Here is a 22,717-nt window from a genome sequence, read left to right on the forward strand (position 1 = left end):
TCTCCCAGCAGCGCCCAGAGCACCTTGAGCCCCACCCCTCGGCGGCGCCAACATGCACCATGTTTACAAAACTATGGGTTTAAGCGTCTTCCCTGGTATACATGGTGAGGTCCACCTGAGGAAGGAGCTCTATGTGTCTTGTTCGTTGCATTAATTCCAGTGCCCAGTGCCCACACATTGCAATCGCTGACTGTGGCTCTTAAGCCTCTTTTTTTTAAATTTTTATTTATTTTTTAAAACATTTTTATTGGAGTATAATTGCTTTACAATGGTGTGTTAGTTTCTGCTTTATAACAAAGTGAATCAGCTGTACATATACATATATCCCCATATCTCCTCCCTCTTGTGTCTCCCTCCCACCCTCCCTATCCCACCCCTCTAGGTGGTCACAAAGCACCGAGCTCATCTCCCTGGACCATGCGGCTGCTTCCCACTAGCTGTTTTACATTGGGTAGTGTATATATGTCCACGCCACTCTCTCACTTTGTCCAAGCTTACCCTTCCTCCTCCCCGTGTCCTCAAGTCCATTCTCTACTAGGTCTACGTCTTTATTCCCGTCTTGCCCCTAGGTTCTTCATGACGTTTTGTTTCTTTTTTTATTTTCCATATATATGTGTTAGCATAGAGTATTTGTTTTTCTCTTTCTGACTTACTTCACTCTGTATGACAGTCTCTAGATCCATCCATGTCTCTACAAATGACCCGATTTCTTTCCTTTTTATGGCTGAGTAATATTCCATTGCATATATGTACCACATCTTCTTTATCCATTCATCTGTCGATGGGCATTTACGTTGCTTCCATGTCCTGGCTATTGTAAATACTGCTGCAATGAACATTGGGGTGCATGTGTCTCTTTTAATTATGGTTTCCTCAGGGTATATGCCCAGTAGTGGGATTGCTGGGTCGTATGGTAGTTCTATTTGTAGGTTTTTAAGGAACCTCCATACTGTTCTCCATAGTGGCTGTATCAATTTACATTCCCACCAACAGTGCAAGAGGGTTACCTTTTCTCCACACCCTCTCCAGCATTTGTTGTTTGTAGATTTTCTGATGATGCCCATTCTAACTGGTGTGAGGTGATACCTCATTGTAGTTTTGATTTGCATTTCTCTAATCATTAGTGATGTTGAGCAGCTTTTTGTGTGCTTCTTGGCCACCTGTATGTCTTCTTTGGAGAAATGTCTATTTAGGTCTTTGGCCCATTTTTGGATTGGGCTGTTTTTTTTAATATTGAGCTGCATGAGCTGTTTATATACTTTGGAGATTAATCCTTTGTCTATTGATTCGTTTGCAAATATTTTCTCCCATTTTGAGGGTTGTCTTTTCGCCTTGTTTATGGTTTCCTTTGCTGTGCAAAAGCTTTGAAGTTTCATTAGGTCCCATTTGTTTATTTTTGTTTTTATTTCCATTACTCTAGGAGGAGGATCAAAAAATATCTTGCTGTGATTTATGTCAAAGAGTGTTCTTCCTATGTTTTCCTCTAAGAGTTCTATAGTGTCTGGCCTTACATTTAGGTCTCGAATCCATTTTGAGTTTATTTTTGTGTATACTGTTAGGGAGTGTTCTAATTTCATTCTTTTACATGTAGCTGTCCAGTTTTCCCAGCACCACCTGTTGAAGAGACTGTCTTTTCTCCATTGTATATCTTTGCCTCCTTTGTCATAGATTAGTTGACCATAGGTGCGTGGGTTTATCTCTGGGCTTTCGATCTTGTTCCATTGATCTATATTTCTGTTTTTGTGCCAGTACCATATTGTCTTAATTACTGTAGCTTTGTAGTATAGTCTGAAGTCAGGGAGTCTGATTCCTCCAGCTCCATTTTCCCTCAAGACTGCTTTGACTATTTGGGGTCTTTTGTGACTCCATACAAATTTTAAGATTTCTTGTTCTAGCTCTGTAAAAAATGCCATTGGTAATTTGATAGGGATTGCATTGAATCTGTAGAATGCTTTGGGTAGTATAGTCATTTTCACAATATTGATTCTTCCAATCCAAGTACATGGTATATCTCTCCATCTGTTGGTATCATCTTTAATTTCTTTCATCAGTGTCTTCAAGTTTTCTGCATACAGGTCTTTTTTCTCCCTAGGTATTTTATTCTTTTTGTTGCAGTGGTAAATGGGAGTGTTTCCTTAATTTCTCTTTCAGAATTTTTCATCATTAGTATATAGGAATACAAGCAATTTCTGTGCATTAATTTTGTATCCTGCAACTTTACCAAATTCATTGATTAGCTCTAGTAGTTTTCTGGTGGCATCTTTAGGATTCTCTATGTATAGTATCATGTCATCTGCAAACAGTGACAGTTTTACTTCTTCTTTTCCAATGTATTCCTTTTATTTCTTTTTCTTCTCTGATTGCTGTGGCTAGAACTTCCAAAACTATGTTGAATACTAGTGGTGAGAGTGGACATCCTTGTCTTGTTCCTGACCTGAGAGGAAATGCTTTCAGTTTTTCACCATTGAGAATGATGTTTGCTGTGGGTTTGTCATATATGGCCTTTATTATGTTGAGGTAGGTTCCCTCTATGCTCACTTTCTGGAGAGTTTTTATCATAAGTGGGTGTTGAATCTTGTCAAAAGCTTTTTCTGCATCTACTGAGCTGATCATATGGTTTTTCTTCTTCAATTTGTTAATATGCTGTATCACATTGATTGATTTGCCTATATTGAAGAATCCTTGCATCCCTGGGATAAATCCCACTTGATCATTGTGTATGATCCTTTTAATGTGTTGTTGGATTCTGTTTGCTAGTATTTTGTTGAGGATTTTTCCATCTATATTCATCAGTGATATTGGTCTGTAATTTTCTTTTTTTGTAGTATCTTTATCTGATTTTGGTATCAGGGTGATAGTGGCCTCATAGAATGAGATTGGGAGTGTTCCTTCCTCTGCAATATTTTGGAAGAGTTTGAGAAGGATAGGTGTTAGCTCTTTTCTAAATGTTTGATAGAATTCACCTGTGAAGCCATCTGGTCCTGGACTTCTGTTTGTTGGAAGATTTTTAATCACAGTTTCAATTTCATTACTTGTGATTGGTCTGTTCATATTTTCTATTTCTTCCTGGTTCAATCTTGGAAGGTTATACCTTTCTAGGGATTTGTCCATTTCTTCCAGGTTGTCCATTTTATTGGCATAGAGTTGCTTGTAGTAGTCTGTTAGGGTGCTTTGTATTTCTGCAGTGTCTGTTGTAACTTCTCCCTTTTCATTTTAAATTTTATTGATTTGAGTCCTCTCCCTCTTTTTCTTGATGAGTCTGGCTAATGGTTTATCAATTTTTGTTTATCTTCTCAAAGAACCAGCTTTTAGCTTTATTGATCTTTGCTATTGTTTTCTTTGTTCCTATTTCATGTATTTCTGCTCTGATCTTTATGATTTCTTTCCTTCTGCTAACTTTGGGTTTTGTTTGTTCTTCTTTCTCTAGTTCCTTTAGGTGTAAGGTTAGATTGTTTATTTGAGATTTTTCTTGTTTCTTGAGGTAGGCTTGTATAGCTATAAACTTCCCTCTTAGAATTGCTTTTGCTGCATCCCATAGGTTTTGGATCGTCGTGTTTTCATTGTCATTTGTCTCTAGGTATTTTTTGATTTCCTCTTTGATTTCCTCAGTGATCTCTTGGTTATTTAGTAACGTATTGTTTAACCTCCATGTGTTTGTGGTTTTTACGTTTTTTTTCCCCAGTAATTCATTTCTAATCTCATGGCGTTGTGGTCAGAAAAAATGCTTGATATGATTTCAATTTTCTTAAATTTACTGAGGCTTGATTTGTGACCCAAGATGTGATCTATCCTGGAGAATGTTCCGTGCTCACTTGAGAAGAAAGTGTAATCTGCTGTTTATGGATGGAATGTCCTATAAATATCAATTAAATCTATCTGGTCTATTGTGTCATTTAAAGCTTCTGCTTCCTTATTTACTTTCATTTTGAATGATCTGTCCATTGAAGTAAGTGAGGTATTAAAGTCCCCCACTATTATTGAGTTACTGTCGATTTCCTCTTTTAGAGCTGTTAGCAGTTGCCTTATGTATTGAGGTGCTCCTATGTTGGGTGCATATACATTTATAATTGTTATATCTTCTTCTTGGATTGATCCCTTGATCATTATGTAGTGTCCTTCCTTGTCTCTTGTAACATTCTTTATTTTAAAGTCTCTTTTATCTGGTATGAGTATTGCTACTCCAGCTTTCCTTTGATTTCCATTTGCATGGAATATCTTTTTCCATCCCCTCACTTTCAGTCTGTACGAGTCCCTAGGTCTGAAGTGGGTCTCTTGTAGACAGCATATAGATGGGTCCTGTTTTTGTATCCATTCAGCGAGCCTGTGTCTTTTGGTTGGAGCATTTAATCCATTCACATTTAAGGTAATTATCGATATGTATGTTCCTATGACCATTTTCTTAATTGTTTTGGGTTTGTTTTTGTAGGTCCTTTTCTTCTCTTGTGTTTCCTACTTAGAGAAGTTCCTTTAGCATTTGTTGTAGAGCTGGTTTGGTGGTGCTGAATTCTCTTAGCTGTTGCTTGTCTGTAAAGCTTTTGATTTCTCCATCGAATCTGAATGAGATCCTTGACAGGTAGAGTAATCTTGGTTGTAGGTTCTTCCCTTTCATCACTTTAAGTATATCATGCCACTCCCTTCTGGCTTGTAGAGTTTCTGCTGAGAAATCAGCTGTTAACCTTATGGGAGTTCCCTTGTATGTTATTTGTTGTTTTTCCCTTGCTGCTTTCAATAACTTTTCTTTGTCTTTAATTTTTGCCAATTTTATTATTATGTGTCTTGGCATGTTTCTCCTTGGGTTTATCCTGTATGGGACTCTTGGCGCTTCCTGGACTTGGGTGGCTATTTCCTTTCCCATGTTAGGGAAGTTTTTGACTATAATCTCCTCAAATATTTTCTGTGGTCCTTTCCCTCTCTCTCTTCTCCTTCTGGGACCCCTGTAATGCGAATGTTGTTGCGTTTAATGTTGTCCCAGAGGTCTCTTAGGCTGTCTTCATTTCTTTTCATTCTTTTTTATTTATTCTGTACTGTAGCAGTGAATTCCACCATTCTGTCTTCCAGGTCACTTATCCATTCTTCTGCTTCAGTTATTCTGCTATTGATTCCTTCTAGTGTATTTTCCATTTCAGTTATTGTATTGTTCATCTCTGTTTGTTTGTTCTTTAATTCTTCTAGTTCTTTCTTAAACATTTCTTGCATCTTCTTGATCTTTGCCTCCATTCTTTTTCTGAGGTCCTGGATCATCTTCACTATCATTATTCTGAATTCTCTTTCTGGAAGGTTGCCTATCTCCACTTCATTTAGTTGTTTTTCTGGGGTTTTATCTTGTTCCTTCATCTGGTACACAGCCCTCTGCCTTTTCATCTTGTCTCTCTTTCTGTGAATGTGGTTTTTGTTCCACTGGCTGCAGGACTGTAGTTCTTCTTGCTTCTGCTGTCTGCCCTCTGGTGGATGAGGCTACCTAAGAGGCTTGTGCAAGTTTCCTGATGGGAGGGACTGGTGGTGGGTAGAGCTGGGTGTTGCTCTGGTGGGCAGAGCTCAGTAAAACTTTAATCCGCTTGACTGCTGATGGGTGGGGCTGGGTTCCCTCCCTGTTGGTTGTTTGGCCTGAGGCGACCCAACACTGGAGCCTACCTGGGCTCTTTCGTGGGGCTAATGGAGGACTCTGGGAGGGCTCACACCAAGGAGTACTTCCCAGAACTTCTGCTGCCAGTGTCCTTGTCCTCACGGTGAGCCACAGCCACCCACCACCTCTGCAGGAGACCCTCCAACACTAGCAGGTAGGTCTGGTTCAGTCTCCCCTGGGGTCACTGCTCCTTCCCCTGGGTCCCGATGCACACACTACTTCGTGTGTGCCCACCAAAAGTGGAGTCTCTGTTTCCCCCAGTCCTGTCAAGTCCTGCAATCAAATCCCGCTAGCCTTCAAAGTCTGATTCTCTAGGAATTCCTCCTCCTGTTTCCGGACCCCCACGTTCGGAAGCCTGACGTGGGGCTCAGAACCTTCACTCCAGTGGGTGGACTTCTGTGGTATAAGTGTTCTCCAGTTTGTTAGTCACCCACCCAGCAGTTATGGGATCTGATTTTATTGTGATTGCACCCCTCCTACCGTCTCATTGTGCCTTCTCCTTTGTCTTTGGATGTGGGGTATCCTTTTTGGTGAGTTCCAGTGTCTTCCTGTCGACAATTGTTCAGCAGTTAGCTGTGATTCATGTGTTCTCACAAGAGGGAGTGAGAGCACGTCCTTCTACTTTGCCATCTTGGTTCAGGCTCTCTCGTCATCTTCTACTTGTTGGTCAAGTTCCTCTAGGTCAGGAGTGCATGTATCTTTTCAAATTAGTTTTTTTGTTGTTTGTTTGTTTGTTTGTTTTAGACATATACCCAGGAGTTTAATTGCTGGGTCACATGTTAGTTCTATTTTTATTTTTTTAATAAACATCCATACTATTTTCCTCAGTGGCTGCACCACAGTGGCTCCCACCAACAGTGTACAGAGGTTTACTTTTCTCCACATCCTCACCAACATTTGTTATTTGTGTTCTTTTTGATGATAGCCATTCTCACAGGTGTGAGGTGATATCTCATTGTGGTTTTGTTTTGCATTTCCCTGATGATTAGCAGTGTTGAGCATCTTTTCATGTGCCTGTTGGCCATCTCCATTTCCTCTTTGGAAACATATCTATTTAGACCTTCTCCCCATTTTTAATCAGTTGTTTGTTTTTTTGATGTTGAGTTGTATGAACTGTTTACATATGTTGGATAGTAATCCTTTATTGGTCATATCATTTGCAAATATCTTCTCTCATTCAGTAGGTTGTCTTTTCATTTTGTCAATGGCTACATTTGCTGTGCAAAAGCTTTTAAGTTAATTAGGTCCCATTTGTTTATTTTTGCTTTTATCTCCTTTACTTTAGGAGACAGATCCAAAAAAATATTGCTACAATTTATGTCAAAGAGTGTTCTGCCTATGTTTTCCTCTAGGAGTTTTATAGTATCCAGTCTTACATTTAGGTCTTTAATCCATTTAGCATTTATTTTTCTACATAGTATTAGAGAATGTTCTAATTTCTTTCTTTTATATGTAGCTGTCCAGTTTTCCCAGCATCACTTATTGAAGAAAGACTGTCTTTTCTCCATTGCATAGTCTTGTCTCCTTTCTCATAGATTAAGTGAATGTAAGTGTGTGGGTTTATTTCTGGGCTCTCTAACCTGTTCCATTGATCTATGTGTCTGTTTTTGTGCCAGTACAATACTGTTTTGATGACTACAGGTTTGTAGTATAGTCTGAAGTCAAGGAGTGTCATTCCTTCAGCTCTGTTCTTCTTTCTCAAGATTGTTTTGGCTATTCGGGGTCTTTTGTGTTTCCATACACATTTTTAAATTATTTGTTCTATTTCTGTGAAAAATGCCATTGGTATTTTGATAGGGATTGCAATGAAGCTGTAGATTGCCTTGGGTGGTATGGTCATTTTAACAATATTGATTCTTCTAATCCAAGAACACAGTATATCTTTCCGTCTATTTGTGTCATCTTTGATTTCTTTCATCAGCGTCATAGTTTTCAGAGTACAGGTCTTTTGCCTCCTTAGGTAGGTTTATTCCTAGGTATTTTATTCTTTTTGATGCTGTGGTAAATGGAATTGTTTCCTTAATTTCTCTTTCTGATTTTTCATTGTTAGTGTATAGAAATGCAACAGATTTCTGCATATTAATTTCATATCCTGCAACTTTACCAAATTCATTGATGAGCTCTAGTAGTTTTTCTGGTGGTGTCTTTAGGATTTTCTACTCATAGTATCATGTCATCTGCAAATGAACAGTTTTGCTTCTCCCTTTCCAATTTGGATTCCTTTTATTTCTTTTTCCTCTCTGATTGCCATGGCTAGGACTTCCAAAATTATGTTGAATATAGTGGCGAAAGTGGACATACTTGTCTTGTTCCTGATCTTAGAGGAAATGCTTTCAAATTTTCATCATTGAGTACAACGTTAGCTGTGGGTTTGCCATATATGGCCCTTACTATGTTGAGGTATGTTCCCTCTTTGCCTGCTTTCTGGAGAGTTTTTATCATAAATGGATGTTGAATTTTATCAAATGTTTTTACTACATCTATTGAGATGATCATATGCTTTTTGGCATCTTTTTTTAAAGCTTATTAAAGCATATTTCACATACCATACATTTAAGCCATTAAAGGTGTACAAGTCAGTGGTTTCTAATATATTCACAGATATATGCAACCATTATCACCACAATTTTACAATATGTCATCACCTCAAAAAGAAACCCTGTACCCTTAACTATTATTCCTATATCCCCCCTATATCCCCAGCCCCTGGAAACTACTAATCTACTTTCTATACAGATTTGCCTATTCTGGTCATTTCATATAAATGGAATTATGTAATGTTTTTTGTGTCTGACTCCTTTCAATTAGCATAATGTTTTCAAGGCTTATCCATGTTCTGGCATATATCAATACTTCATTTCTTTTATGGTTGAATAATATTCCATTGTATGGATATACCACATTTTGTTTATTCATTCATTAGTCAATGGACATTTGGGTTATTTCCACCTTTTGCCTATTATAAATAATGCTGCTGTAAAATTCATACACAAGCTTTAGTGTGGACGTATGTTTTCATCTCTCTTGGGTATTGGACTTACTGGGTCATATAGTAATTCTATGTTTAGTCATTTGAGGAACTGCAAAACTATTTTCCAAAGGGCCTGAACCATTTTACGTTTCCACCAAAACTGTATGAGGGTTTTGATTTCTCCACATTCTTGCCAACACTTGTTACTATTCTCACTGGAATAGTTTTCTGATCCTATACCTGGATTGAAATGTCACACATACATACGCAGCCATACATACATTTACACAGTCATTGGCACACACACAAAACTATACCCATGCATATTTGCACACACCTCTAGAGTTTACATACATACACACAGAATTCCAGATAGACATTTACAACCATACATACATATAATCACACAGAGTATACATGCCTATCAATCCACAGGCCCACATGTGTGAACATAATCAGACATACAATAGACCAGTGCCATCATACATGTACATACAATTGTCATGGGTTCTGAAAAAACATACACAATTGTAGAAAGAACCAGAGATACATGTACTCGGTAATGGATTAGCAACTGCCCAAACACACATATGCAGATAATAGTCATACCCACAAAAGCATAGTCCTAAAAAGGCACACATATGTAGTTACCACCGCTTATGAGCCGACAACTGAAGACAGATTGAACGTATTTACTCTGGATGGCATGGAGATGGTTGAGGTTTCACTAGTCCTTGGTGGACTGGGTAGAAAGATCTTTTTGTTCATTTATTCATTCTTTAAGCTACAAGTACATATTGGGCACATAAGAATTACAATGATGAACAAGATATAGTCCCTGCCCTCATGGAACTTACAGTCTAGTGATGGGAGATGGTCAGTAACTAAACAAGGAAACAATCACAGCCTGTGATATATGCCAAGAAGGAAATGAGCAAGGTAAGACGTTAGACAACAGGCAAGGTGCCAGGATAATAGGCAGTTTCCAGATACTTTTAGCATTATTGCTCCCTCTTTCATCCTGGAAAAGTAAAGAGGATGCAGATTTACCTTCCTTAAGTCACTGGGTAAACTGGTGTGTGTGTGTGAGTCTGAGTGTGTGTGTCTGTGTGTGTCTGTGTGTGTGTTAATACTGATAGTGTGGGCTCAGGACCTAGACAACCTGGTTTAAAAGTTTGTTTCATACTAGTTAGGTAACTTTTCTTTCCCTCAGTTTCTCATCCAAAAATAGGGATAATAGTCCCTTTAATAAGGATTAAATTAGCTGATACTTGTAAAGCTCTTAAAACTGCCTGGCGAGTGTTAAGTTCTCAGTATCAGCCATTGTATCATTTTATGAGAATAGGTTTTCATAGAGGGAGGTGAGTGTAGTGGGAGATGGGTAGGGAGGGGCCCAGGGAAGAGATCGAGGATCCTGGAAGTACCCTGTTGACTGTAAACTAGACAGGTCTTCATCCTCTGCCCTTTCTGAGCAGTCTTTTGGATTGCGACCCTGGTATGCCACCCCAGCAGACCATAAACCAATCTACCACCACTCGGCTCTGCCCACAGCCCCAAACCACAGAGCAGACACATGCTGGGTGGTGCTGGGCGTGGCCCTTGGTTTATGGTTGCGTCAGGCTGCAGCAGCTCTGCTGTGGGCCTGGCTGGTGATGTTCACTGGTTCTGCCTGGCTTTTCTGTCTGTGTAGGTCAGCACTTATCACCCTGCACCTGCCTCCCCAGGACATTCCACGGCCATCATCAGTCTGCCCGGCTCCCAGCAACACCTCTCAGCTAACATGTGAGTAAAAAAAACCTCAACCCTCCACTCCCGGTCCTGGCATAGAGGGGTCATCTTTGTCATCCCTCTGCCATCAAGCGTCCCCCGTCCCCAACCAACACATCCAGAGAGTTAACAGCTCCCCTTCTTTTACAACCTCCAAAGGGAGTAATGGTGAAAAACACGAATTACCAAACCACATCATCCTGGCTCATTATTTTACAAAAGTAGAAAGAGACTGGAAGATTATATACCAAAACATTGCAGGAAGCTTGGGTACTGAGCAATTTCTATTGTCTTCCTTTAGATTCACAATGCTAGGTCATCAATAGATGTTGCTCTAGTAATCAGCAAGAAATAAATATAGCATTTTAGAGGGGAAAGGAACCTTGCAGATGAGAACACTGTCCTAGCCCCTTTGATAAAACCTTTCAGTGTCCCACAGTCCACAGAGTCTAGAAGGACTTCCTAACATCCAGCCTGAGGCCATACACTGGTAACCCTGAACCTGGCAAGCCAAAGTGGGTTATTTTTAATGCCTTTAGTCGGGCAGTTATTCTCCTTCCACAGCCTCACTATTCCCCAGGGTCTTCACCCCCTGGCTCATACCTGGATGTTACCTGCCCAACTCCTGTGTGGACTTCAGAGAGGCAAGTCACTGCACTAACCCGAGAACATTTCTACCATGTTTCAAGCCCATCCTCCTCCATGCCAACATGCAGCCAGTATTCCACTGCGTGCCAAACACTGAAATTAACACCCGCCTCCCATTTTCCCATGTCCACCTCTGGCCTACATTAAGCTAGCTCCTCGGGCCATTCCTGGGGGTCAGACATGTCCCTACCCTCAGGAGAGGGAGTGGATCAGAGAGGTTTCTCTGATGACCCCTCAGTTCCCTGAACCTTGATGGCTGTGACCACTGTCTTGGGGGATACTCTAAGCAGTGTGAAAAAGCATCCCAGAGAGAACCATCACTTCCAGGTTTGAGACCCAGCTCTGCCACTGATTCCTGGTCACCAACTCCTTTCTCTATTCTAGACCAGTTTCCCCATTGTCAAAGTGCTGATGTGACCTAAATGAGTGATTTGCAGCTGTGGGGCACTCTGTGGAGGAGCAGGGAGAAGGAGGGGGCAGGGATCTGGGCCCCTCCACTGCTCCTTCAGCCAGGCTCCACCACTTTCATCTGCCTTACATAGTGAGATTTCAATTCTTAAAAGGTGTTGTCGCTAAACACCGGGCAGATGGTCTCTGAGTTTTCCTCTCGCTTCACCCTTCACTGGTTCCATGCCCTCCGCTCACCAGCTTCCTTTACCAGTTCCTTGTGTCTCCCCAGGTTTGTAGCCCTGCACTCCTACTCAGCCCATGGACCTGATGAACTGGACCTGCAGAAGGGAGAGGGCATCAGGGTCCTGGGGAAGTACCAGGATGGCTGGCTCAGGGGCGTCTCCTTGGTGACTGGGCGAGTCGGCATCTTCCCCAACAACTATGTCATCCCCATTTTCAGGTGGGTCCTCTCCAATCTCAGGCATCAGAGGGTCAGGTCACCTAGGCCAGAGGCCATCTGTGGGTTGAATCTCTGAAGGACTCAATGCCCTTTCAGAGTGCGGGCCGAGAAACAGCTTTTGTTCTAGTACCCTCCTAACACTTAACTTTAAAAAAAAATAGCAGAATAGTTATCTTTTAAATAGCTCTTCCCATTTTACAAGCACTTTTGCATCTTTTAACTCATTGGCTATGCTCAAGAATCTCATTTAAGGTAGATGTTATTTTACAGATGAGGAAATTGATGTGCAGAGTTAACCAGTCTGCTCAAGAACTAGATTTCAGGTTTTCTACTATATAATCCCCCCCAAATCGCACCTCACACCCTGCGCCCTGACACTTCACAATCATGGTCCAATGGGAAAACACAATGATCAGAATACCTCTTGGAGAACCTTGGGAGACTTCCCAGGATGCTGGGCCATTAGGCAGGGTTTTTGTGACTCAGACCACTACCCATCCATCCACACCCCAGGTCACATGCTAGTTACCCTGAATATCTTCTTCCCAAACAGCTTTTCCCAATCTTTTTCATTCTCTGGCACATTCATCAATTTCACTGGCATACAGTTTGTCCAGCCACCTCATATGACCACAAATACACACAGACCCCAAAACTATCCATGGTTCCTCCTGCCCCCACCCCCATTAAGTCCAGGCAAAGCCTGTCACAAGGCAGCAAGACCATCACCACATATACACTCTGTCTTTATGACATACCAGAGAGTCATAACTCCAAGGAAAGGGATAATCCCATTGTACACTACGGGGGTCAGAGCTAGAGTCATATATGGCCAGTTTTGGGGACTTTAATGTAGGCGGGGCAGTGTGTCCAGTGGAGGGCAGCAATGGTGAGGAGACAGAAACTACATCACTGGAGAAACCTATAAAGAAAGTAGGATTATTTGAGCTGCAGAAGACAAGGGTCAGAGGGACCATAACAGACTGTGTAGACGAGGAAGTAAATTTGTTCCATGAGGAGACAGTGAACCAGTGAATACAATTTAGAAGGTTCTGGTTTAATAAAAGACTGCACTTTCTAACCCACAGATTTTTCCAAACAGTCTGGCTGGTGAGGTGGTGGATCCCCTTTCTAGAAAGACTACAGGCAAAATGTGGGTTCCAACAGATTCAGGCAAAAACATTTCTTCACATGCCAGAAAACTGGAATAGAGGATCATAGTTACTCCTTTCAAATGGAAGGTTCTTGGAATTTGTTAGAAAATTGCAAAATCTCCAAAGGCAAACTAAGGATGTCTACAACTGATGCTTTAATTCATTTATTCAACAAATACGTATTGAGCACTATATGTGAGGCACCTTTTTAGATACTGGAGAAACATCAGTGAACAAAAGACACAATATCCTCGCCCAGTGGAGCTTACATTCTAGTGGGACAGACAGACAATAAACAAGACATATAAGTAATACATGTGGTGTGCTAACGATAAGGTCTAAGAAGAAAATAGGAGTCAGGAAAGGGGGATAGAATTTGCGTGGGGGTGATTACAATGTTAATAGCTTGATCAGAGATGGCCTTACTGAGCAGTAAGAAGGTAGAATGAAGGAATGAGGGAGGTGTGTTCCAGGCCCAAGGAACAGCAAGTACAGAACAAAGGCCCTGAGGGAGGAGCACGCCTGACATGAAGGCCAATAGGACTGGGTTAGGGAAGTGAGAGGGGGTTTAGTAGATGAGGAGGTCAGAATGGTAACAGGGATTCAGATCACACAGAATTTCCTCGGTCCTAATGAGGAATTTGGCTTTAACCGTATTATAGGGCTTTGAGCAGAAGCATGACATGATCTAACTTATGTTGTAATCAGAATCCCTCTAGTTGCTGGGTTGAAACTAAACTATAGATAGGAAAAGGTGGAAGCAGAGAGACTAGTTAAGCAGATATTGTAATAATCCGGTTGGGGGAGGGGGTGACGGTGAAATGAACCAAGGCGCTAGCTGTGGAGGGAGGGAGCAGTGGTTAGATTCTGGGTGTATTCTGAAGGTAGAGACAAGGGGATTTTCTGACAAATCAAATACTGGGTGTAAAAGAAGAGAGGATTCATGGTGAGTCCACTTTTTTTTTTGCCTTGAGTAACTGGAAGACAGAGTTGCCTTTTACTGAGATGGAGTTGAAAACCAAAAGAGGAACAAACAGGTTTTGAGGTGTTGGGGGGAAGCAAAAGCTTGGTTCGTAGAAGATTAAGTCTCAGATGCCTTAGTATTCCTAGTAAAGACATTGGTAAGCGGTTGAGTATACATGTCTAGCATTTAAGAAAGAGGTCCAGCCTTGGTATTTAAAGATGGTATTTAGAGATGGTATTTAAAGCCCTAAGACTAGATGAGATCATCACAATAGGATCTACTGAGGTGGAGAGAATGACAGTGATCCAGGAGCTCAGTTCCTCAAGGAAAGAGGGGAAATGATGGCTCCAACAAGGCAGGGTGGTAGGTGGCGGAGTCTAATCATGTGAACCCAAGCTGGGAAGTCTTGAGAAGAGTGGGAGGATGGTCCAGAAGTGACAACGAAGAGCAAGGACCTACCCTAACTCATGAACAGTCTTCCATGGAATCTTATCATGAACCCTCTAGGGACCATCTCTACTACTGGGGCATTTGCTTATGCATCAGGCCTTAGCCCAAAGTCCTGGATATTCCATGAAAAAAACATTAAAATAAGAGTGACCATATAACTTATCATCCAAACTAGGATGCTTTTGAGATAAAAGAGGGACACTCTACCAGGAGAGCAGGTGTAAACTGAGACTCTCCCGGGAAAACCTGGACGTACGGTCACCCTAACTAGAATGCATGTAGGACTCCATTCCAGTGTACTTCAAGGCTGCAGCTTCCCGTTCTCTCCTTCTTGGCTTTTCTCCAAGTTAGATCTGTTCTTGGGCGAGTCATGAGCATCCAGATTCACCTGCTCCACGATGGCCACGAGTTAGGCAGTGGATGGAGTTTCAGCACCACCATAGTTTGCCATGAGTCCATCCCCACCCCCAGCTCATAGAAACCTGAATATGTGCATATACTGAGATGCTACTTATGCTGGTGTGTGTGTTTGCTTCTAGGCAGTCAGCATTTCCAAAAAGGAAAGTCCTTGTCACAGTATAATCTCCTGAGGGCTATTAGGTGACAGCAGATCAATGCTTTCTGTGTGTGTGTGTTCTCCTTGACAGCCTCTCAGGTGCAGAGAAAGTTCCCATCCCGAAAATCTTGGACGCAGATGACATGTTCAGTTTGTCTATGTGGGGGCAGCTCACCCTTGTTCTTAACAACCCTTCCCCCTGTGGGAGGTTTAATTCCTCCCGCTTCTCAGGGCTGAATGATGCCATCCTTTGTCAGCTGAGTTTTTCCTACTGAGTGGGTTGGACTTCGTGCGCAAGGCCCCTTTCTGTTCTAACGTTCTGTGTGTGTGAGAGGTTTTGCCCCGTTTTTGTTGTCTGTTTGCAGTGATGGCTCTGCACTGCCACCAGCCCCCTTGGTGTACAGGGCTGCCTTTTATAAGATAGCCAGACCTCAAAGGTGTGAAGTGCCCCCTGAGCGTTTGAACCTCTGCTCTTACTAGCATCATCTCCTAATGAACTGAGCCAGCCAGAGTTTGGGGATCAATTAGAGACCAGAGTTGACCAAAATGCCAGGGTTTCAATTTACGATTCAGCAACGGAGCCTTTTAATTACTGAGAGAGGAAAGGCTGCTATGCTGTGTAAAGCTCCAGCCCTCTGTGCTCGATGGTGACACCAGCCTGTCCAGCTGTGCCAACCACAACTAAGTATCTGCCACCACGACCTAGTTCCCGTATCCCAGAGTTATCCCCTGGCTCAGGTGGTACAGAACACTTGTCACGTTTTCATTCAAGCCCTTCATAACAGCACCTACATCCCTTTGGTTTCCTCTTCCATGCACAGTCTCGGTAGAGGTATAAGGTTTCCTCCCTTTTCAGAGGCTACAGAAACCAACTCCTCCCCCTCCCCCTCCTCCTCCTCTTCTCTCCTCCTCCTCCCACCTCCTCCTCCTCCCTCCTCCCCCTCCCCTCCTCCTCCTCCTCCTCCCTCCTCCTCCCTCCTCCTCCTCCTCCTCCTCCCTCCTACCCCTCCTCCTCCCTCCTCCTCCCTCCTCCTCCCTCCTCCTCCTCCCTCTTCCCCCCTCCTCCTCCCTCCTCCCTCCTCCTCCCTCTCCCCCTTCCCCTCATCCCCAACCTCCTCAACTCATCACCACAGGTGAGGGACAGGCTCAGCCTCTTGGGACTTGGAAACATGAACAAGGAAGGAACAAGGGAGGAAAGAATGTGGACAGAGTTGAAGGTCATTCATGGCGGGGACTCAAGGAGCAGCACCTGATCAGACTCTTCCCACCTCAGATCCCTGCTGCCCAGCTCTCGGCAGCCTCCCTTGGATCCTGTTTCCAAGCTCTTTCCACTCCCTCCTGTCCTCCCAATAAATGCCCTTCTGCCCAATAAGCCAGGATATTTCTCTTTCTGGCAACCTTCACAGGACACATATGCCATCCTGATGCCTAAAGGGTGGAGAAAAGTGACACGTGGGCCACCACTCACCTGCCTTTAACTTTCTACATAGAACTATATAAAGATTGTCATGGTCCAAGCTTTTGCCTTACCAGGAGGTCACTGGCAGGGCTGAGCAGGATAGAGCCGCTGCGTGTCATGTCCCTTTCAAATATTGCGCAAGTTCTTAAGGGCTCGTATCTCAGGTAGAAAAGGGGACACAGGGACCTGCACGCTCAAAGCAGCCCAGTGGAGCAAATCAGAGGCAACACACACACCTCCCGCTTAAACCCAGAATGTCTTTCCGTCTCTCCATCTAGAAAACAGGGATCATAATATCTGCAGGTCTGGGGTGTCATGGGGATTAATGAATATATGTTTGCAAAGTGCTTTGATGTTAGAAGAACATGCTGGGTAAGTGCTGAGCTTTTTGCCAAAAGACATAGAGGGACTCAGTGTTGGATAGGGGACTTGAGATTTAGGAGTTTCTGGAATCCGGCCTCATGCTAGGTCCAGAAAAATGAAGTTGCACCTTGGTCTGTAAACAGTTGTCCAAGGAAGGGACTGGTGGAATTAGGCTGGCTTGGGCCTCATTAACTGTATTCTGTCCGGGCTGCTGCTGCTGCTGGCAACAAATCTGGAACCTGTCTTTCGTGTTGCTGGTCCATTTTGCAGCATCCAACACTTTGAGGCCTTTGTTTAAAGCACAGGTAGGGGCTTCCCTGGTGGTGCAGTGGTTAAGAATCCGCCTGCCAATGCAGGGGACATGGGTTCGAGCCCTGGTCTGGGAAGATCCCACATGCCGCGGAGCAACTAAGCCCGTGCGCCACAACTACTGAGCCTGCGCTCTAGAGCCCACGACCCACAACTACTGAGCCCACGTGCCACAACTACTGAAACCTGCACTCTAGAGCCCGTGAGCCACAACTACCGAGCCCGCATGCCACAACTACTGAGCCTGCGCTCTAGAGCCTGCGAGCCACAACTACTGAAGCCCACACTCCTAGAGCCCGTGCTCTGCAACAAGAGAAGCCACCGCAATGAGAAGCCCACGCAGTGCAACGAAGAGTAGCCCCCGCTCGCCGCAACCAGAGAAAGCCACGCAGAGCAACGAAGACCCAATGCAGCCATAAATAAATAAATAAATAAATTTATTAAAAAAAAAAAAAAACAACACAGGTAGAGGCAGACTCTGCCAGGCAAGCCAGTGCTGGGGAGTTCTCTCCAGCCCAGCCCTCATCTCCAGAATGTAGTCTGAGCTCTTCCTGGTGTACAGCCCACTCCACCTCACTGACTGCATCCCCAGGGGCTAGAAGCACGCTGAAGGCTGTGGACAGAAACCCCTCTCCACAAGCAGCAGTTCCCAGTGCATTGGGCTGCATATGCTTCCTGGGCAGAGCTGGCTGCATTACATGATGCCTTTCCCATCTTGTACAACACTGGTGGCTCAATATTAAACTACATATACTTTTTTTAAAGCGAAACAAGGAGAGAAAAGGAGAAATAAGGGGAAATTACCTAAAGAGAAACCTGGAGGCACTGACAGGAAGGAAAATACTTGGAGGGCATCTCTGTGCCGGGGCCTTGGTTGAACTGGTTATCTCCAGGGAATTAGCAGGGGTTATTTAATCAACAGAGTGACAAGGGGATTCACGGACTACTCGGTAGGGGCTGTGATGTTGGGGCAGGATGGTAAAAGGGCAAGAAGGGCATGTAAAATGACACGATTCCCCATGGGGTTCAGGGAGTTGCAGGCTGGAAACATGGACAGGAGATTGCTGTTTTGCAAAATATTAACACTGTTCTTAAAAATCAGAGCCTAAGGCTGAAGAATTAGGTCTTATGGAGGCATGCGCAGGGCCTACCAGCTCCTTTAGTGTGTTAATTTTCAAGTGGGATGCAGGGTTTTCCAAATGATGAATGCTCTAACTAGCCAGAAGGTAGGGTAGCTTAGTGGTAGAGCGAGGGGCCAGCCTGGACCTGGGTTCAAATCTCAGCTCTATTAATTGCTTGGACAAGTAATGGTAAATCTCTATTTTTTAACCTACAAAACAGTAGCACTAATAGTACCTACCTCAGAAGGCTGTTGAGAAGAAACTGTGAGATGATGTGGGCAAAGTGCTTGGCCAATGCTGGGTGTTACAGTGGGTATACAGTAAGTGCTTACTATGTGTGAGACAGAATGACTGGCTTCAGTGCTAAAAGCATCATGGCAGCCATTCAACAAACATTTATTAATAAACAATATGTGCAGAACACAGAGGCTATAAAACAAGTCATATAAAATCTCTGCCTTCGTAAGAGTTTAGGATCTAGTGGGAAAGTCACTGAAAGAACAAGAAATTGCCCCTGCGAAGCAAAATGAACACATACAAGATCTTGTGCTCTGAACTGAGGGCTGAAGGGACACGGGGTGAAGAGTGAGCAGAGCTGGAGTGAAAGATGATGATATTCAAGTCTTCTAGTTCCACCCGGCCTCAGTATGAGACCCTCTCCCCGCCCTCAGCATGCCACACAGTTATCCAGGTGTGGAAGCTGAGGTCTCCATAGTTAAGCCTGTGATGAAGACAAGTGTAAACATATATATATGTATCTATGTATGTATGGGTAGGAATAGGATGAGGAGGGACCACATGTGCTATACAGTTGGGAGCTGATCGTTTTTTTAAAACAGGACTCTTGACTGAACCTGTTCTTTCTCTATTTCTTCTCTTTCACAAAAAAAAAAAAAAAAAAAAAAAAATTTGCACAACCAGAAAGACATCTAGTGTTCCAGACTCCCGGAGCTCTGCTCTCTACGCCACATGGACGTTATCCACCTCCTCTGTGTCCTCCCAAGGCAGCATTTCAGATGGTGATCCCCGGCAGAGCCAACCCTTCAAGTCCGTCTTCGTGCCCACGGCCATAGTCAACCCCGTGCGGAATCTGGCTGGTCTGGGGACCCTGGGGCAGGGCTCCCTCCGCAAAGCACGGAGCAGCATGAGAAAGAGTAAGTGGTGGCAGAGAGGTACGTGCCTAGAGCTAGGGGATGGGGGGATCTCACACTGGCAAACAGAGTGCTTTTTGCAAAAACAAGGATCTTGGCTTTACAATAAGCCTCTGTGAAGGCTGCTTTACACTTCCCAAAGACTGCATTGTTTTATCAGATGAAGCCACACGGACTCAAGGTCCCCGCCCTCAGTCACTTCATACACGCACGCTGACTGATTGGGATGATACCAGCCCTGTGTGCCAACATGTAATCAGAGCATGGCCAAGGTGGATGCTGGTTCTTATTAAGACAGAACAACTAAAGCACTTGCTGGATCAATGCTTCTTAAACTGTGCTCCACGGAACCCCTCAGGAGGTGCCAAAAGGGAAACAAGGGAAGGATGCAGGGGAGGAGGAAAAGAAGAGTCATTGCTAAGAGCCCCTGAATCCCACTTTGTTTAACTAATATATGCACAAGGTAAAAAAAAATTATATTGTACAAAAGTAAATTATACTGTACAAATGTCTCCTTCATATCCTTCCTCCCCAGTCCCAAGTTCTCGTCCATGTACATACATACCTTGTAATCTTAGTACACTGTTGTGCACCTTGGTTTTATTTTTATATAACATCCACATTGCACACATGGCAATTACATAGCTCCTTCATCTTCAAAGCCATGCTTTTATCTCCTAATATATTGAATTTCTGCGTAAGGCTTCATTTTCAGGGGTTCTAAAAAAGTGGTTGAAACCCATTGTTCTATAAAACATCAAGCCTCTATATTCGTACACCTCTCTAGAAGAAGACAACGAGCCAAGCAAAGTCAACTTGATTTGTTCTACATCCCCTGACTTAAACTGGGCTCTGCCATCCCTCCTGTTATCTTAAAAAATGATTAAAGGTGAAAATGTAGTACTAGTCAGAGCAAAAGATTCACATGTGGGACAATATGCCACACAGACATTAAAGCAATTAGTGCCCCAAGACAATTAATGCAATTATCTTAGTTCTACCCTTTCTCAGTGCTTTCTGATCATCTTCTTGACCACCAACCCCACCACTGTTGCCTCTTAATTCTAGTCGACGGTGCCCTCCTCCTCACCCCCTCCTCCACCTTCTCCCCACAAAACACACATGCAATAAGTTATCCCACCACAACAGCCTCGGGCAAGTTACTGACCTCTTCGGCCTTCAGTTTTCTCATTTGCAAAATGAAAATAAAGATAGTACCTACCTCATCAGGGCATTAAATAATTCATTTAAGACTAATGGCACAGGGGCTTCCCTGGTGGCGCAGTGGTTGAGAGTCTGCCTGCCAATGCAGGGGACACGGGTTCGAGCCCTGGTCTGGGAAGATCCCACATGCCGCGGAGCAACTAGGCCCGTGAGCCACAGCTACTGAGCCTGCGCGTCTGGAGCCCGTGCTCCGCAACAAGAGAGGCCGCGACAGTGAGAGGCCCGCGCACCGCGATGAAGAGTGGCTCCCGCTTGCCGCAACTAGAGAAAGCCCTCGCACAGAAACGAAGACCCAACATAGCAATCAATCAATTTAAAAAAAAAAAAAAGACTAATGGCACAGTGCCTGGCACATAATAAGCTCTCGAGAAATGTTAGCTATTTTTATAGTATAGCATTTTATCAGTATCAATACTGCTACTGCAGCTAAGCAGATCATGTTGGGTCCCTCCAGAATGTGAATGTAATTCACTTCACTTGCGTTGAAATGTTCACATAGTCTAGACCACTTTTGAATACCGAGGAGAACAGCCCCTTGGCAATTGTTCACACTTCCTTTCGGACACTCCCTCTCTATCTTTGTGTAGATCTTGATTGGCTTGGAGTTTTGACCGCTTGCATTATATGCACATGTAATAAGAAAGCATTAAATCTCTTGGAAATTAGGAACCCGAGAAGATAAGTAGATAAGGCAGTAAACTGATTTTTCACCCTTTTCCGAGAGCCTGAGGACAGGTCTGCCTAGTGTGGCTTTGACCTTCCTAGGTCCCAGAGGCTTTCTCTCTCTCCCTTTTCCCAAGGTGAGGATGGTCAAGCTATCAATCTCCCCAAAGCAAAGAGAAATGACAGAGAATTGACTGTATGCATCTCACAGGGCTGTCAGTGGAGAAATAGACATTGACATTGAAAGGTCAGACTTGTGTAAGTGGTGGCTGGGTTGCCGGTGGCAGCTGAGAACGCCAGCCAGCGGTGTTACAGTGAGCGTCTGCTCTTCATGTTCACACCCGGCTTGATAAAGGGTCATGACACAGAACATGGCCTTGGCTCAGGCCTTCTGTGCTGGACACAGATGACTGTGATTCACACACGTGTCCATAGAGTGTCACAAAGAACTAACATCTCTGCTGGATGTCACCTATAGCTCTAAATTCTGGGAGACCCTTATGAAGAAATAGCCCAAAATGCTTCTCAGGGTGTCTCCCCCACTGCCCCCCACAGAGCACAATGAACTCTCGATTATTCTCCAGGTCACCCACAGGACATATGCTCAAAGGATGGGGATCTCCTGTCTTCCAGAGAATTTGAGGGGAAGGAATAGCTTCCTTTTACTGAGGGAGGACTATCTCAGTTAAAAAAAAAAAAAAAAAAAGAGCTCAGGGAAACGGAAGGGGCAAAACCAAACTCCTAGACTGTGCATTTTTAGAGTTTGCTTCTCCTTACCTAAAAAAACAAAAAAAAAGTTTTAAAACATGGGGCATTTATTATGTTCCGGGCACTATCCTAACATTTTGCACACATCATAAAATGCAATCCTCACCCCAGGCCATGAGGTGCTGTTATTAGCTCCAGTTTACAACCAGGGGACCGAGGACCAGGGAGATGACGTGACTGATGTCCCCCTGGCTCCCTGGGAGGAGATCTGATTCCAGAGCCTGTGTCATGGGACTTCACGAAGCTCATCCGCTCACATCCCTAACTTGGGAATAACCTTTCCAAATCTGCTTCCGGCTGCTGTCACGTTTGCCTGGTGCACACAGTCCCTAAATCCCGCTCACCCTTCCTCCCTGCAGACCCGATGAAAAGCAGAGGTCCCACCACCACAGGCCTACAGCTTCCATCAGAATTTTCTTTAAGTAGCGGGTTGGAGTCCTCTCCCCTCTCTCCTGCCCTCTCTCCCTCCCACTCATGCCTCTCCATTGACTCTCTCTTGCGTGTCTCAATTTCTGCTGTCTCTTTCTTTGTCTCTGTTTTTGTTTCCTCTTTGGTCTGCATGCCTTTATGTTTATTTCTCACGGTGAAGCTTTCTCTTTAGGACTGTCTTCTTCACTTTCCATCTTAAAGGCCTGGAGGGAGAAAGTAGGAGTGTGTGTGTATATGTGTGTGACAG

The 22,717-nt window shown here is 43.7% G+C and overlaps 1 protein-coding gene across 1 annotated transcript in view; it reads left to right on the forward strand.

Annotated features, from left to right (window-relative positions):
* SH3RF2 (SH3 domain containing ring finger 2) overlaps positions 1 to 22,717 on the forward strand; it is a 137,762-nt gene that overhangs the window by 94,481 nt on the left and 20,564 nt on the right. Inside the window, exons 6-8 of the mRNA XM_007194171.2 lie at positions 10,285 to 10,376; positions 11,689 to 11,859; positions 19,157 to 19,389. Coding sequence (XP_007194233.2) covers positions 10,285 to 10,376; positions 11,689 to 11,859; positions 19,157 to 19,389 — 496 coding nt within the window. The remainder of the gene's footprint in view (positions 1 to 10,284; positions 10,377 to 11,688; positions 11,860 to 19,156; positions 19,390 to 22,717) is intronic.

Source organism: Balaenoptera acutorostrata, chromosome 2, assembly GCF_949987535.1.
Source record: "Balaenoptera acutorostrata chromosome 2, mBalAcu1.1, whole genome shotgun sequence".
In the NCBI taxonomy this organism is placed as follows: Eukaryota; Metazoa; Chordata; class Mammalia; order Artiodactyla; family Balaenopteridae; genus Balaenoptera; species Balaenoptera acutorostrata.